At 35.2% G+C, this 15,706-nt stretch overlaps 1 protein-coding gene and 1 long non-coding RNA gene across 4 annotated transcripts in view; one reads left to right on the top strand and one right to left on the bottom strand.

Moving 5' to 3' along the window:
- The window catches only part of LOC119071065 (protein Teyrha-meyrha-like), a 28,009-nt gene extending 19,711 nt beyond the window's left edge, over window positions 1-8,298 (top strand). The window contains exons 5-10 of one of the 3 annotated variants that reach the window (XR_005086589.1): window positions 5,823-6,073; window positions 6,134-6,325; window positions 6,388-6,818; window positions 6,888-7,120; window positions 7,734-7,808; window positions 7,879-7,941. Coding sequence is in view for 2 of the 3 variants with exons in the window: in XM_037175699.1 (XP_037031594.1) it covers window positions 5,823-6,073; window positions 6,134-6,325; window positions 6,388-6,818; window positions 6,888-7,125; window positions 7,734-7,808; window positions 7,879-7,950 (1,259 nt within the window). In the remaining variant the exon portion in view is untranslated. Of the gene's footprint in view, window positions 1-5,822; window positions 6,074-6,133; window positions 6,326-6,387; window positions 6,819-6,887; window positions 7,126-7,733; window positions 7,809-7,878 lie in introns of all 3 variants that reach the window. The other 2 variants (XM_037175699.1, XM_037175700.1) reach the window with 2 other exon arrangements.
- LOC119071099 lies at window positions 1,734-7,531 on the bottom strand. Its single transcript, XR_005086591.1, has 3 exons — window positions 7,520-7,531; window positions 4,144-4,146; window positions 1,734-2,083 (listed from the first exon to the last, which is right to left on the bottom strand). It is a non-coding gene; the product is annotated as an uncharacterized LOC119071099 (long non-coding RNA).
- Window positions 8,299-15,706: the final 7,408 nt, after the last annotated feature.

The raw sequence follows: 15,706 nt of genomic DNA, 5'->3' as shown, positions 1-15,706 counted from the left end.
ATTACTTGTTGTAATGCATGTAATAAAGTTCTTGACACAAATCTTTATAAGCTGTGCACATCCATAATAACACGAAATATAACCGTCACGCCAAAAAACCATCAAAGAGTAATTGGACACAACTGTCACAGATGTATACGGAGAATATTGTACAACTTAAGCTTAGCTCAACTTTAGTGATGTGATATTTGTTTTAACTCGTTTGGTTTTATGATTTTTATTGTTGTGTCAAAAGGGAGCAGAAATATTTTATAAATCGAGGGACATAATATTGACTTGACTTGTTCTGGTTTGGTTAGGTACGTTACTGTTAATCAAATCAATTTTTCTTTGGGCTGCCTTCACCTTACGTAAATGTAATGGGATTACCTTTGTGATTTATCAAATAAATACTTGACAAAAAAGTCTTTCATCTCTCCAATAGTCATTGTCTTACTCGGCGAGTATTTTTGCTTAAAGTTCTAAGTGCGTAATCCACGACACCACGTTTAAACGTAAAGCCGGGCACTAAGGATAGAGAGTTTAGGAGAAAAATCTATCAAAATATGACTGTCATCCAGAACACTGTGTAGCATTTGATTCGTTTTGTATTCAACGATGTGCAGCGTTTGAAGTAAATCGACGACTGCCATTTAATATTTTATTTTAATTTCATTAGTTGTTATTCAGCGTAAACTTACACCATTAAAAACCAACTACCCTACTAACACCACGTGTTACCAAATGGGATTTTGAAACATTAGTTCGGAACATAATTTCGTAATGATGATATGCGGTGGCTCAAATTTATTTTTGGTATACAATTCAATGATGCTTTTAATTGAACAAAAAAGGGTTTGGTATTACAGCAACATCAGCCCGATATAATATACATTTGTGATACAAATATTATACCAAATACATATGAAATGGATTAATTGTTTTTGGTTGTGGAAAGTCTGTTGCAGAGAGTAGTGTTCAGTTAAGGGATGTACGCACACTTTAATATAAGGTTGACTTGACGATTTAAAGATACTGTCATGGAATCGTAAATTAGACCTGTCAGCAGGGCCTCTTTTTGAGAAAGTTTAAGTTTCTTGAAATATCTTGCAAGAATCGTTTAGCCAAGACGTTTTTCAAATTCTTTCACAGTGAAGCCGACGGAACAGTTTGGGCTACAATTTTCATCATTTGGCCAAAATGTGCTACCATGGCTTCTCGGCAGAAAGTCGATTTAAAGAATGTCTTGGTCAATAAGTCAATTAAGTTTTACGATGCTTTTCTGAAAACAAGGAAAAACAAAAAATTCCAGAAAATCAACAAATTGTAAGACTTTCTTTGAATTCTCATGAGATTTTAGAATTAAAAAAAAACAATCCAATAGTCCTTGAAAGAACAGTTTATAACACCTCTGAGTTGAGGAAGCAGAAAAATGCGACTTAAAACAAACGATGAACTATCGTGGTGAAATGGTGAAATGTATGTACAAAGCACCAAGCCAAGGCTGTATACTTTGTGGAGGTCACGCAGATGCAGATACGCGGGTTACACACCACGTTTCATCCAAAAAATTCACCACGCCATACAAATTCAATTTTGGTGAATTTGTTTGTATGGAAAAGGTGTGTTCTCGCGTATCTAATAAAATAACGATCTGCGTGACCTCCCGAAAGTATACAGCCTTGGCACCAAGCAGGGTAATAGAAAAATTAAAGTAGGTAATTTTGGCAGTGTCAAATGTCATTTTTGTTTTATAAGATTTTTACACTCTTAAAAATGCGGTAAGAGCCAAGATATATTCGAAAAATAGGCACGAACTATCTTTCAATGAAAATATGATCACTGAAATGTACATTATTTTAACAAATAATCTAATATCACGTTAGCAGTCTGCATACAAATAACTAAATTACGTAACTGAATGTAAATTCTTTAATAAAAGTTAAATGAAAACCCTTCGCAGTAACCACTTTTTCGTTTTCAAATTTGCCTCCAATGCGGCATCTCACGGCGACTCCTGTCTAATATAATGTAAATGGCAACTCGTACTAAAAACTACTCTATTTGACACCAAAAAATCTCTATTACCCTGCTAGGTGCTTTGCTATTACCCTGCTAGGTGCTTCTTTGGTATGTAACAACAATTGAAGTAAAAGATTTTGTGTGATACGTTTGAAAATATTTAGATCAAAATACGTAACGAATTCGGTAATACTGTGAAACATCTCTATGAGATTAGTTAGAAAAATTCAAATCTATAAAAAGGCTAGAAGTCAAGTTGTTTGCAATTCAAAAAGTTCAGAAACCAACAAATTTTCTACGTTAGGATTTTTTCGCAAGCATATCACTGCGTTGTAACTGTCAAGTCAAGTTGAGGAAACATTTATTCAAAAGATTTACAGTTTGTTCATGTCATTTTTACACAGTTTTAGATATGTCAGAGTTTTAAATGTACCCAGTCAATTAAGTTCTTCCCAAATTATGAATTTTTGGCGCAAAATTTAAAATTTCTATCGCGAATTCAAATATTGCGCAATTTGGAAAGAATTTAATTGACTGGGTACATTAAAAACTCTGACATATCGACAATCTTTAGAAACTGTGTAAAAATGAAATGAACAAACTGTATTTTTGATGTGGACAGAGCCAGTTCATTCATTCAACGTTGCATTTTCGTATCGTCATGAGAATTTTTAAATCTAAAGGTTAAAGTATGCTGTAATAAATGAGTTTTTACTGTACGGAAGTTGACCATTACATTTATAAATAATACCCCAACGTAATACAGTAAACAAGATTGTGGGTAACTACATCTATGATCCACTATCCCTTTAGAGAATTCACAACATATGATGACGTTCTACACGGGCAATTCGTGAGCTATCTGAGATGTGAGGGACGTGACGATTCGTCATAGTATGGAATGGTCAAGTCACTGGAGCTATCCAATTCAAACTTTAAATTCAAAGTGTCTGTAGATTGTACATTTTTGTAAAGAATTTTAATATCAAACCCAATACAGTTTTTTTTTGTAAACGAATGTCACTGTTTTATAAACAAAAAACGAGTTTTTCTTTGTATTGTCAACGACGATTTTGTAAACAATCGAAGTGCAACTAGATAGTAGCAACTAGTCTTGGTTGGCATGAGCAGCATACAGATGGATCAGGAACCTCACCTGGGTTACACATTCTCATGGCACATAATACCGCCGTACAGTCTGGAGCTGGTTTGCATGAGCAGCATACAGATGGATCAGGAACCTCACCTGGGTTACACACTCTCATGGCACATAATACCGCCGTACAATCTGGAGCTGGTTTGCATGAACAGCACGAAAATGGATCAGGAACTTCGCCCTTTGCACACACTCTTAAAGCACACTTCACCATCGAACAGTCTGGAGCCGGTTTGCATGAACAGCATGAAAATGGATCAGGAACTTCGCCTTTTGCACACACTCTTAAAGCACACCTCACCATCGAACAGTCTGGAGCTGGTTTGCATGAACAGCATGAAAATGGATCAGGAACTTCGCCCTTTGCACATACTCTTAAAGCACACTTTACCATCGAACAGTCTGGAGCTGGTTGACATGGACAGCAGGAAGAACGATTAGGAACTTCGCCCTCTGCACACACTCTTAAAGCACACCTCACCATCGAACAGTCTGGAGCTGGTTTGCATGGACAGCATGAAGAACGATTAGGAACCTCGCCTGGTCCACACAATCTCAAAGCGAAACATTTAACATTTGCACAGTTTGGCAGTTTAATCGGTATTTTCTTCGCGGTTAACTAGTGAAAATTTAAAAAAATGTAAAGTCGTTTGTTAAATGTATAATCATGGGTGCTTACGTCGTCGTCAGCGTTTGTGATCGATACGATCAACAGCAAAATATTCATAAAAAACAAATAATTCATTTCGTTGTCTTATACTTCCGTAGGCTTCTACTTCCGTATTTTTCCACTTATATTTCGTTACTGAATTCATCGCTAATCGTCTCCTTATATTTATACCAAACGTGTCACTTTAAAGTACTAAATTTTTACTAGCAAATGGTTGATTGATCGTTAAAATTTTCTACAGTCCACTAATTTGATTTATTAGCGAAGCAAGATCGAGGCAACATTGCAATTAGAAAAATGTATTTCATTAGTCAACGTTCTTGCAGTAGAAGCTTTAAATTTGTATATGCAGGAGAAATTTTATTTTATAAATAATGTCGAAAAAACATGGTCATGCAAGCCATGGCGATACTTGCTTGAACAGGTGGCATTGCAAATGACACACAAACAGATAATATTTGCCATGAATTGGAAAACGGCGACACGATTCAATAAAAGGCTATTGTTGGTAACTAAACTAGCTGAGTACACACACGTGACGCTGACGCAGGCATTTAAAAACTGTGGGCCTAGTTTTGGGTGGGTCAGGTCCCTTGACTGACTGACTGATATTTTCTCAATAGATTTTCGTAATTCTAACAAAAATGTCTATAGATTAATCTTGCTCAGAGCAGCTCTTTGTCTTATTTTGTCATAAAGCTTGTTCACTCCCTTTATTTTATTGAAAACCAATTTTCAGAATACACAAAGGGAACTTATTTCAACATTTTAGGCGTATTTTTAGCCTAACTCTTGAATAAAAATTAAGTTCGTGTGAATACGGCCCTCCCTTCAGTAAAGCAGTAAAGCTCACTCGTTGAAATTTTCTAGATTATAAGACTTTTTTAGCAAATAAATCTACTGAGAATTGGCCCCATTTGTCCATGAGTAATGTATGCAACTCATATGATTACGGCCCTCGCTTCGCTCTGTCCGCAAAGTTCACACTCGTTGATTTGTATCTAGCATAGGCAGCAAGTAATTAAATATAAAAGTCTTTCTGGAATAAATCACAGATTATTACTCCAGTATTTTCCATTAACGAACTTAAAAAAGTTTTTGGAGAGCTATCGAAAATTACTCCGTATGATAAGGAGACTATAGACAAATTATCTGCTTTTTTTTTGGAAATCTGTTAACAATTACTCGAGTTATCGTGCTATCAAGCAACGAAACAAAAAATCTTTTGGGAATATCTCAGAGATCTCTTGTCTGTTATAGCCCATCTTCACACTTAACCTCAGGAACTTGATTCCCCGTCAAATAAATAAAGGAAATTTTTAGAAATCCATTGAGAATTACTCAAGTTATCGTGTTATCAAGGAATGGACAAAGAGTGACAAACATTTTCTGTATTTAAGGTTTTTGGGCACACATTCATGTATTTTCAATCATAGTAGTGAACATCGTGTGACAAACATTTTACAGTGTTTATCATCCGTAAGACCCATGACTTTCAGTCAATGAAATAAGTTATTCAATTGTAAACAGTTTATATTTCAAAAAAATTGAAAACATTAAATGAAAATTATATCGACGGAAAAATTTTTCTTACTGTCGTCGCTCAAAAATACCTTGGTTTTACATAGCTTCGAATTACGTGGAATGAGGTGTTTCTACAGATGAAGCCTCGGATGAATCATTTTGTTGAACGGCTAATTTCCGATAAATTGTATCGCAAATGTCGCCGTGGTCTACAAGACTTTGTTTGATTTATTTATTTAACCAATGACTTAAGAGGAATCAGTACATTCTTAACTTTAAAGCTTCTTCCCTTTCACAGTTCTCAGAAATCTTATTATCACAAACAAAGTTTTTTATACTTAAGCTTTCGATCCACTCGCTGTGACTTTATGAATATCCTTTGTATGATTACATCTTAAATCTAAACAAGATCATACATATCATTATTGCCCTAAATTCTTCACTCTTATATTGCACTTGATTAATGAGCAGATTTTCTAAAATGCATTTCAGGCATGCCAGTTAAGAAACCATCGATAGGAACACCGCCGCCAAACACTTGTCCCGTCTGTGGAATTCAACTAAATGTAAATGAGTTAGAGGCACACTTTTTAACCGAATTAGATCGACTATATAAGTTAAGTAATGGCTCCGAACGGCAGCGACTGCGTGCTAATTTTAATATGACGTCCGGAATGCATCCTACCAACGGCATTTTACAAGGTCCGGATAGTCGATGGGAGGTTGGTGTTATATTGAATGTAATGCTTTGTTACATGAATTTATGAAATCATTTGGTACAGACGTTTCAACGGATACGAACGAATCGTCAGGGACGTTTGAGGGCCAAAACGCGCAAAAGGAAAAGTGATTCAGAGTCGGAATTCACAGAACAGTTACGTAATTCTCAGTGTCAGTCTTGTCCTGTTTGCCATGGTCGTTTACAGCGTACACCCGAAGAAATATCACAACACGTTGAAGAATGTATTCGCAAAGTAAGTTTGATTGGTTGCTCTTATTCCTTGCCGCATTTTCTTAAAATGAATTGAAACTGTAGAATGGTCAAAGACGTGAGGAAGAAGATGAAACTGTTGATGTCGAAAGTTACGGGGATGAGACATCGAATACTGCAGTTAATTTGGTGTCCCAAAACAATAATAATTCGAAAATCGAATCGGCTCAGTCATCACCAACGACACACATACGTGGGGAGGAGCATATGATAACATCGGTCACCAATCCATGGGACAGAAAGCACAGAATTCCAATGATGATCAGTAACAACAACAATAACTGTGTCGGCACACCCATGACGAATGTATCACGTGCCACACCGACCAGCAGTGATCAGATATCAGATTACGAAGAACAAAATAGGGATAAGACTCAAGATCTAGAAAATGAAGAGGAATTGATTGTGGATAATACGGACGATGAGGATTGCATTAAGAAGAGCCGAAATTGTGATAAAATTACAAGTAAAAATAGGTAAGCCGGCGGTAACCATTCAACATCGATCCAATAAGTGAATTTAAGAGATTTCCTGTTTTGATGCAGCTCCGAAGAAGCGACATCGTCGATGGAAATCGATTCAGTGTCAGCGACCGAATCGAATGCACATAAGATCATCGCTCCCACTCCTGATTCGTACGTGAGCACATCGGAACCGGCTGAACCAACATCACGGGCACAGGTTCTTGAAGAGTTGCGCGCAAGGATCAGAGAACTGGAAGGATCGCCATTCAAAGTGCGAAGCAGTCAGGACGAAGAGAACTACAAATGTTATATATGTAAGGTTAGTTTTTATATACATTTTCTCGTTTCCGCTCTTCCGAGTGCCGTTCCTCCACTTATCACTTGCGTTGATACTTTTTCTATTTTGACCTAAACATTATCCAAATTGTGAATTGTTAGTCAATCAACTCTTGTTTATTAAAACTTTTAAATTTAACCACTAAGCCATCCCGATTAGATTATGTTTATCCCGAAGTTTGAGACTTAAATTTTTTCACTAGGACACTGTTCACCTGACACAATTTCGCCGACGGATGGGAAAATTCATTTCATGAATTCATCTATCGAACTAATTTCTTCACGACTTTTCATTAAAATCTATTACTTCTTTTGTTAAATGTGTGGCTTATAGTTTGATACAAAATCTTTTACCTCACTAATTTTCGCACATACACTTTGCTATACATAAGAGACCATAAGTCAGCGCTCACACCTTTAATTTTGGTGTTTGTGTCGTTAGCAGATGGATTGGGACCAACTGGATCAACGTGTCGCTTCTTTTTAATTTTACTTTTACAAAATCTCCTATTATATACGAGACCATTTGATTGGCTTAAATATCGGATTTCGTTTTATTTTAATCTAAAAAATTTCTGCAATGAATTCCAGGAATCATACTCATCTCCAGTGATATCAACAAACTGTTGGCACGTTCATTGTAACGACTGTTGGATAACGTTATCGGTATGTTTGAACTAAAAAAAATGTAATAAATAAACGAACAAATAAGTGAAAGCTAATTTTTTGTTCCCAGGATTCCAAAAAATCATGTCCTCAATGTAAAACTTTAACAAACTCTAACGAGCTTCGAAAAATTCATGTATAAAATAAAATGCGATTTCGATTAATTCAAATTCATTTATTAATTAACATAAAAAAAAATTAAAATAGACGTGATATCAACAAATCCATTCAAATTACTACCGATTAAAACTCCACACTCTCTAAAACATATTTATTGTAAATAATTGGAACGAGAATACGAAGAGGAAGTTTAAAATAATTTCAAAAACTTTGTGCAATAAAAAAACAATTATTTTTTGAAGTAATCTTAAATAAGTTTGTGCGCCGCAAAGAGACTCAACATTTTTTTTCTTTATCGAAATTTCATTTAAATTAATTTAAATTAAACAAAATCGTGAAGCATACCGGGGAAATTCCTATAATTTGTTCTGAAAAAAGATTTTAATTTTCGAATTCAAATTAGGTTCAAAAATTGTGGTAAAAAGTTTTTAGATAGTTTAGTTAGTTTAATGAAATGCATAGCAAAATTTAAAAATTATTTCTTAACATTAAAATCTATTGAATGTATAAAAAACAAAAGAATTAACGTTAGATCCAATAAATTAAACAAAAAATGAATACATAAACAACCATTAATCAATATTATGAACATATAACCAGAGTGTTTTATTTGATCAAGCAGCAAAAATGCAGATAAGAGAACTAAGACAATGAAAATGACTTGCGACAATCAATCGAAAAATTAAACAGGTAAGTGCAAAACTTTGAGTAATACGAACGTGAGTGTCACAACCCCTGAGTGAAGACGAAATCCTCAATTTGTCGAAATGGCAGCTTCACTGACGCATCATGCCCGCACGTTAGTGACGCAAGTCCACTACCAAAAATGTTTTAACAAAATTTTTTTGAGGGCGGCGGAGCATATTTACAGCAACTTTTTGACTTGAGATTATATCTGTAGACATATGTTACATATTATTGACATATGAGGCACGGTGAGCTTTAAAAAATTTTTGTTCGACCTCTCGTGCACATGGGATATTTTTATGGGAATGTGCTCAGGGCCTCCCAGGATGACGAAATGACTATACCCAAAATATTTCGATGGGAAAATTTTTAATTAGATCGATTTTTCGTTTTTTTGGGACCTGCGGGAAGCTTCGAAGACTGTTTGGACCTTACTGGTGACTCATTTGAACACAAAAATATAGTTGCTGTTTAGCCTGAGATGTAAGCTTTACAGCGATACCAATCATGACATTCATGACTGACTACCAACAAACATCTTGTATGAGGCATAGTCATTCAACTAGATGCCTGCGAATTTCAAAGGCTGTATCACACGTGGATGATTTCTATTTTGTCTCAAAAAGTATGTTTAGTTATTTTACATAATTTTTAAAGCTCACCGTGGAGGGGAAGCATCGAGATTTATAGCATAAGCTAAAAAAGAGAGAACAGACGTAGAGGAACGATAAATTCCCCTGTCAATTTCAACAAATGACTGTTTATAATTGCTAGAACAATAATAAGTTGGGAAAACTCATTTCCCAGAGGTTTAATAAGTAAAATAACTTACGTCCTTACGTACCTAAGACAAAATAAAAAGTTGCTACAATTAGTTAATCTACATCCCCGGAAGATCCGTTTTCCATCGATGACAGCAGCGTTTCCGATGGTCTTCGTTTGTGAAATATGCTACGTAAAGGTTTGGCTATTGTTCGTTTGGCTTGTGTGGCTCGAGCTGTACTTTTCATAATAAAAGTCTCAAAACCAGAAGAGGCAATTACCAATTAATGTACAAACCAGGTATGGTCTGTCCATACAAGACGGAGGAAATAGCGATTTCACATAAACAAACTCACCTTTCAATGAAAAGCATTGAGAGGTGAGTTTCTTTATATGAAATCGCTATTTCCTCAGCTCCATACAAATTTTGACATTAGACCATACCTGGTCTGTACATGCATTGGTTCCCTCGTACGTGTCAACGAAAGAGAGACATTACTGTTATGTGATGGAATGCATGTGGATTCCACATTGTGTAACATTAAGAATAGGATGAAAAACAAACAAAATCTACGAAAAATAATAGTTATTTGTTAAGCTACCAAAGTTTCAGCTGAGGTAAGAAAATGACTAATCTGGGCCGAAAATGAAGACAATTTTGGATTTTTTCTCGGGTTCAAATCATATTCGACTTAATATCTCTTACTGATATGCTTGCCGTCTAAGGGATGCGTGCCGGGCTGTCTTCGTATTTTGAAACTATAGAAAGTGTAAATCTAGTGTCAAATGGAGGAAAATGCTGCACTTAAAATTCGTTTGGGTCTTCTAACTATTTGCAACATGAACAGGTCGTTCAGTTGATGGACAGGCTTTCATCTGCTCTGAGTTAATGAGAGTTAATTGATAATTCACGTTCCTCTTTGAAGCAGCGTAACAATCTCGTTACTTAGCCAGTGATGGTATAAATTTCCCTTGATAATCTCAGGAATTTAACAACTCTCGTTAACAGCTCTTCTGATATCTACCATCGTAACGTTATACGAAGCTCATTATTGCACAGAGGCCAATGATTTTTCATTATAAATCAGAAATTGAACATATTTTAACCAGTTAACCATAAAAAACAACAACAATGGAGTCGTTGATAATTACTACTTAGCTATCGATTCGAATCGGCTGCCTCGTCGGCCACATAATAGAATTACGGTTTTGTCAGTTAATATCGTTGAAGTCTTTCAATTTAAATTGCACAATAAAACTCAAATCAGGTATGTATGCCGTCATTTTGCGCAAAATATTTTTTAAGGATCGTAAATTTTTTGTCATAAATCGTTGATCATAAATCATTTAACATAATTTACGTAGTTACTTAGCTGGTAGCTAAGCGGGTTCGAGTTCAATGTTTTTTTTTTCGTTCGAGAAACATTGTTGAACAGTTTAGTTAAGCCCGCAAAAGAGAAATTCTCAGTTGTAAACTTTAATGGTCCATCAGGTGGGATATGCCAACAATTTGGAGAAACTTTTTATGGCGAGAAGAAAAATCAATTCTCCAGAATGACAACTTCCCGATCTCAAAAAATTCAAAACTTCACCAGTCACTGCACCCTCATTCTCTAAAGTGTGTAAAACACAGCGTATATCTGCCGTATCTCAACGTTATTAGTTCTTCTTCAGTCAAAGTTTCTATTAATTTGGATAACGACGCAAAAGTCGCACAGAGAACGAACACTATAATGTGGTGTCATTCACGTTTCAACCACGACCGAATGAAAAGAACGGTCGATACTGTCGTTGAAATGCAGCAACAGATGCTGATGATGAATTTGTGCCATTACGGAAAAGTTGTGATTATGTTGACAAATAACACGTGATATGTGTGCATTATCAACGGTAATATGGGCAAGCACACACACCGATAAGATTTAACTCCATTCAACTCAACTATAACTTTCGAATTTCGTTACAATATTGCATCGCTTTGTGCGTGCTCATAGGAGTAGCGTATACCGAGTGGTAAATGTGATAATAATATTGTTGGAAAAATTCATTAAAGGACTTTGGAAGAACTTCTTGTTCGCTTTATTTTATTGGATGGGCTATGCTATGCTGTGACGGTACAGTATAGCAACTTGTAAATTTCTTCTTCTTGATTAGGTACTGATTTGCGAAGTAAAATGCCTAGTAGATCTAAACATATTTGTTAAGATAGAAGCAAGAAGTGGATTACGGTGCGTGAAATCAGGGAATCCCGAATGCGCGTTTCACTTTTTGGTTGAAAATACTATATTGGCGCCCTTTTCCACTGAACCTTGCCCTATGCGCCTTTTAATGTCCAGTCAGACCTGACAGAGGTTTTGTGGATTCGAAGTTATAGGTGAAAGATTGTCTTTGAAGACAACCGAAGCTGTATGAAGAAAACTCAGAACGAAATATGTGATCAATCGAAACACATTGATGCAAAGGAACATTTTGTGAAAGACTATTGTGGTCTTAGGTGCGTTGTGAGTACTGTACTTTGGAAGAAAATGTAATGCTGTCGATACCTCCGTAACAGTGTTGTCTCACACTGGGCTACGACCGCTACGACTCACAAAAAATTGCTTAAAATCAATCTTCCCAGACAGATTCGTAAAATATTTTTGCTGCCTAGTGTCATCTAGTACTTCTATTGTCCTAACATTTTCAGAGTTTAATCTATTCCTCGAGTAGTCTCAACATTCATCGTACTATATAAAAAGATAACAAGCCAGAGTTCATCGTTTATTTTGGTCGTCGTTATAGATAACAGGTGACTGTTGCTGAGTAAAAGGCTTAACAAAGGCTGAGTAATATAGGAAAAAAAAATTATCTGTTTTCGACAGTAGGAGGGTCTCGAAGTTTGAAAAATCACATGATTCGTGGTTTCTTCTCATTCAACTATTATCTTTATTCGATTTTGCTGTTTCTACCTTGTAACCACACGACCTCAATTTTTCAACGAAATTACCCAGCTACTTCAGATGGTAACAATAACGACGATAAGCTATAAGGAATGACCCCTTTGGTCTTTGCTGTACTCTAACAAAATGTGTGTGCCAATGATGTATAATACTTTTCGTAGTTGGCAAACCATTGAAGCAAAGTATCAGTATGTATCTATTCGTCATGAAACGACACCATCTCGTTCAAAAACTATTTCACCAGAGTTGATGTAGGCATCGAAACGAAAATATTGAATAGTTACAGAGACAAAAGAATAATAAAAACAAAAATTTGTCCAATTTATCCACTTGTTGTTATAAAGACCAGCGAAATGAACTGCAGAAAAGTGGTTTCGGGGCAGCATATTTGATTGGTCTACTTTGCTTTCAATTGTTTTGCCATTTGTCTGCTTGTATGTTAATATTTCACTGGACAACACAGTCTTGATGATATGCCCTTTTGTGTTATATAACAGCCGAACTAAATTAATTCCGAAATACCGAATGCGTATATTATAGCTGGATGTTACCTACTACTGTTTTCGCATGTTCTGGAATTGTTTGATCCTTTCTTTTGCATTATTTATATTGGGTACCGATAAAATTGACTGTTTTTTTTTGTGCCTTCTTTACCATATTTAACTAACCGCGAACAGACTGCAGCAACTCTTACAACAACAATAACTTCGTTTTTTTTATATTTTATTGTTTTTATGTATTTGCTGCATCGGCAATATAAAAATGCCGGTATTTCGTTTTTACTCCTAATATTTGCACACAATGTGTTGTGAAAAATGTTTCAGGTTGGCGTTTGCTCCATTATAAATTTTTATCATCGAAAATGGGTATATTGTTTATTTGTTTATTAGATATATGGACTGATTTTGAAATAAACATGACAAACTTCTTGTCAGTCCGTTTTGAAAACTGTGCAAACAGAGCAAAAATATTTCTTAGTTTATTTGGTTTTCTCTTGAATTCAAAGGCATTGTTTCGATGGTTGATGTGGCTGGACTGAAGTTTTAAATTATAAATTTGCCATTTTTGTGTGCATCATTGATTTTCATTTGGAGCACTTTGGAGTTGATTAAAGAGTAAATGGTCACATTAACAATGGTGAGTCGAGAGGCGACGACGACACCTGCAACAAGAATGGTAAGTACTCGACTTTCCACATTGTTTCAAGCATCGTATTTCGCATTATTTATGTGGGTAGACTTTCGAGAAGTGACGGTGAATTAGCGGTACATTTAGCTAAAAACTAAACGGGAAAACGATGAATTGTACCTAGAGAGTGAAACAATCTTTACCGTAGTTTCGTTCGTGTCAGTAGAAGTGCGAATCGGTTCAAAATATCTTTCTAGACTCAGTATTCGTAATGTACATCAAATTTGCAGCTTCCTTCTCGGAGATAGAAGCTCTACAATTGTCGAAAAGACAATTATCCGAAGCTTGTTGCTCAAAATCACACTTGATATAGACTTCAGGCAGACTAATTAAGAGCGCTCACCCCTTGGCAAATTTTTAGCCTACATTTGTGCGCAAAAATATTCGTTTTTTGTTGATTTCTCTGAACCAAAATCTTTTTTTTAAAAAGTGAAACCATTAAAGCATGCAAAAATGTGTTACTTTTAAGAGTAATACCGCCAAACCTTGAACCGATTTGAAAACAATGGTTCGGCCATCCGGGATGTGTAAATAACACATTTTGCAATGTTTTCTCCCAGTAGGTAAAGTTTTGACTCACAAACCAAATTTTCCTTTAAAATTAACACATTTTTGCATTCTTTAATGGTTTTGTCTTTTTCAAAAAAAGATTTTGGTCCAGAGAAATAATCAAAAAACGAATATTTTTGCGCACAAATGTAGGCTAAAAATTTGCCAAGGGATGAGGGCTCTTAACATTTCAATCCAATTCCTTGTCCAATTCGACTGTAAATATCAGCAGTCAAAGTTCACAAGACGTTTTGTAAAAATTTTGCCGCACTTTCGATTTTCATTTTATGTGATTATTAATCATGGAACTGCTTTCTACTAAAATTTTAAAAAAAAACATTTCATAGGCGTGACGTAGTATGAATATGTTCTAACCGTTCAAATGAATTGAAAATAAATTGCAACGCACTCTGATACTCGAGCTAAATGTGACAAAGTCTGTTATAGCATAGACGATAAGTATACCTGCGCTGTTATTTTCGAAGGTAATCATTCAATCTGCTACTTCTTTCGTTTTAATAATCGCCGTGTCTGGTACAAAATCTTTTACTTCGTTTGTTTTAACATATTTGCTTTATAAAAGAGAACATTTGCTAGAGATCTTTATTCAATATCATTGTTGTCTCGATATCAGATGTGTATGAAGCATTGTGTGTATTAGTGTAAATGTAGTTTCTTTTCATGGGTGGTATACAATACTAATACATAAAACCGCCACTGGACGGCACAGCTTAACAAGAACTGACACCATCGCGATATGTGTCAGCCCGCACATCAAGTGATATAAGTTAATAATGAAAATCCATTAATTCAATTGAAGAAATGGTGATAAAACCTCAGCACAAACACGATTCATTCATCGCAATATGATTTAATTAAGGCTTCACAGTTGACTGAGAATGTCCATATAAATTTCAGTGAACAGTTTTCCTTTTACATGACATGGTGTGTACAAGTTGACTGCTTGCAACTAACTTTTTTTTGTTTAATGCGAGTAGAACTTCATAAATTATTTATATGAAAAAAGAATCTGAAACTTCCATCAAGACTAGCTATGCGCATTAATATTTTTCCTATAAACTCCGCCTTCGAAGTTAGGACAGACTGTTGTTGTATATTCATAAGAGTTTAGTCGTATAACCCGCCCTTTTAATCGATAAAACTTTAAAACAAAAACTTCTTGCAGAGATTTTGCCTTGATAACAATGTTCGCATTTCATAATACTTGCCACTTGGCAAGTAAAACCAATTTTCCAGACATACAATGCACATGCCATAGAACTATGGATTGGCTGATAAAATGAAGAAACAAAACTTACGAAATTATCATCAACCCCTAATTCAAAAGAGATTTTTATACGGAAAAAATGACTCGATGGATAAAAATTGAAAAAAATCGTCTGTGAGTTTCTCTGAAAGTAAAAAGTTAGAGGGGTATATGCTACACGTTCAGTCTGTGTATTTAAAATCCCAATGCTGGTAATGTCTATTACGTTTACTGTTAATTTTTGCATAAATATTTTTTTTTTCAACTGATGAACTTAATGGCCCTTCAATCATTTCTCATTAAGCTACTTAGATTAGCTAGGCGTTATGTTTCCTTTGAGCTACGTTAAATTTTTTTAATCTTCACACTCCATAGATCAAAAAGTT

This window comes from Bradysia coprophila, assembly GCF_014529535.1.
Source record: "Bradysia coprophila strain Holo2 chromosome IV unlocalized genomic scaffold, BU_Bcop_v1 contig_106, whole genome shotgun sequence".
NCBI classification, from domain to species: domain Eukaryota; kingdom Metazoa; phylum Arthropoda; class Insecta; order Diptera; family Sciaridae; genus Bradysia; species Bradysia coprophila.
Note: the sequence above shows the minus strand (reverse complement) of the source record. Positions and strands in the feature narration are given on the sequence as shown.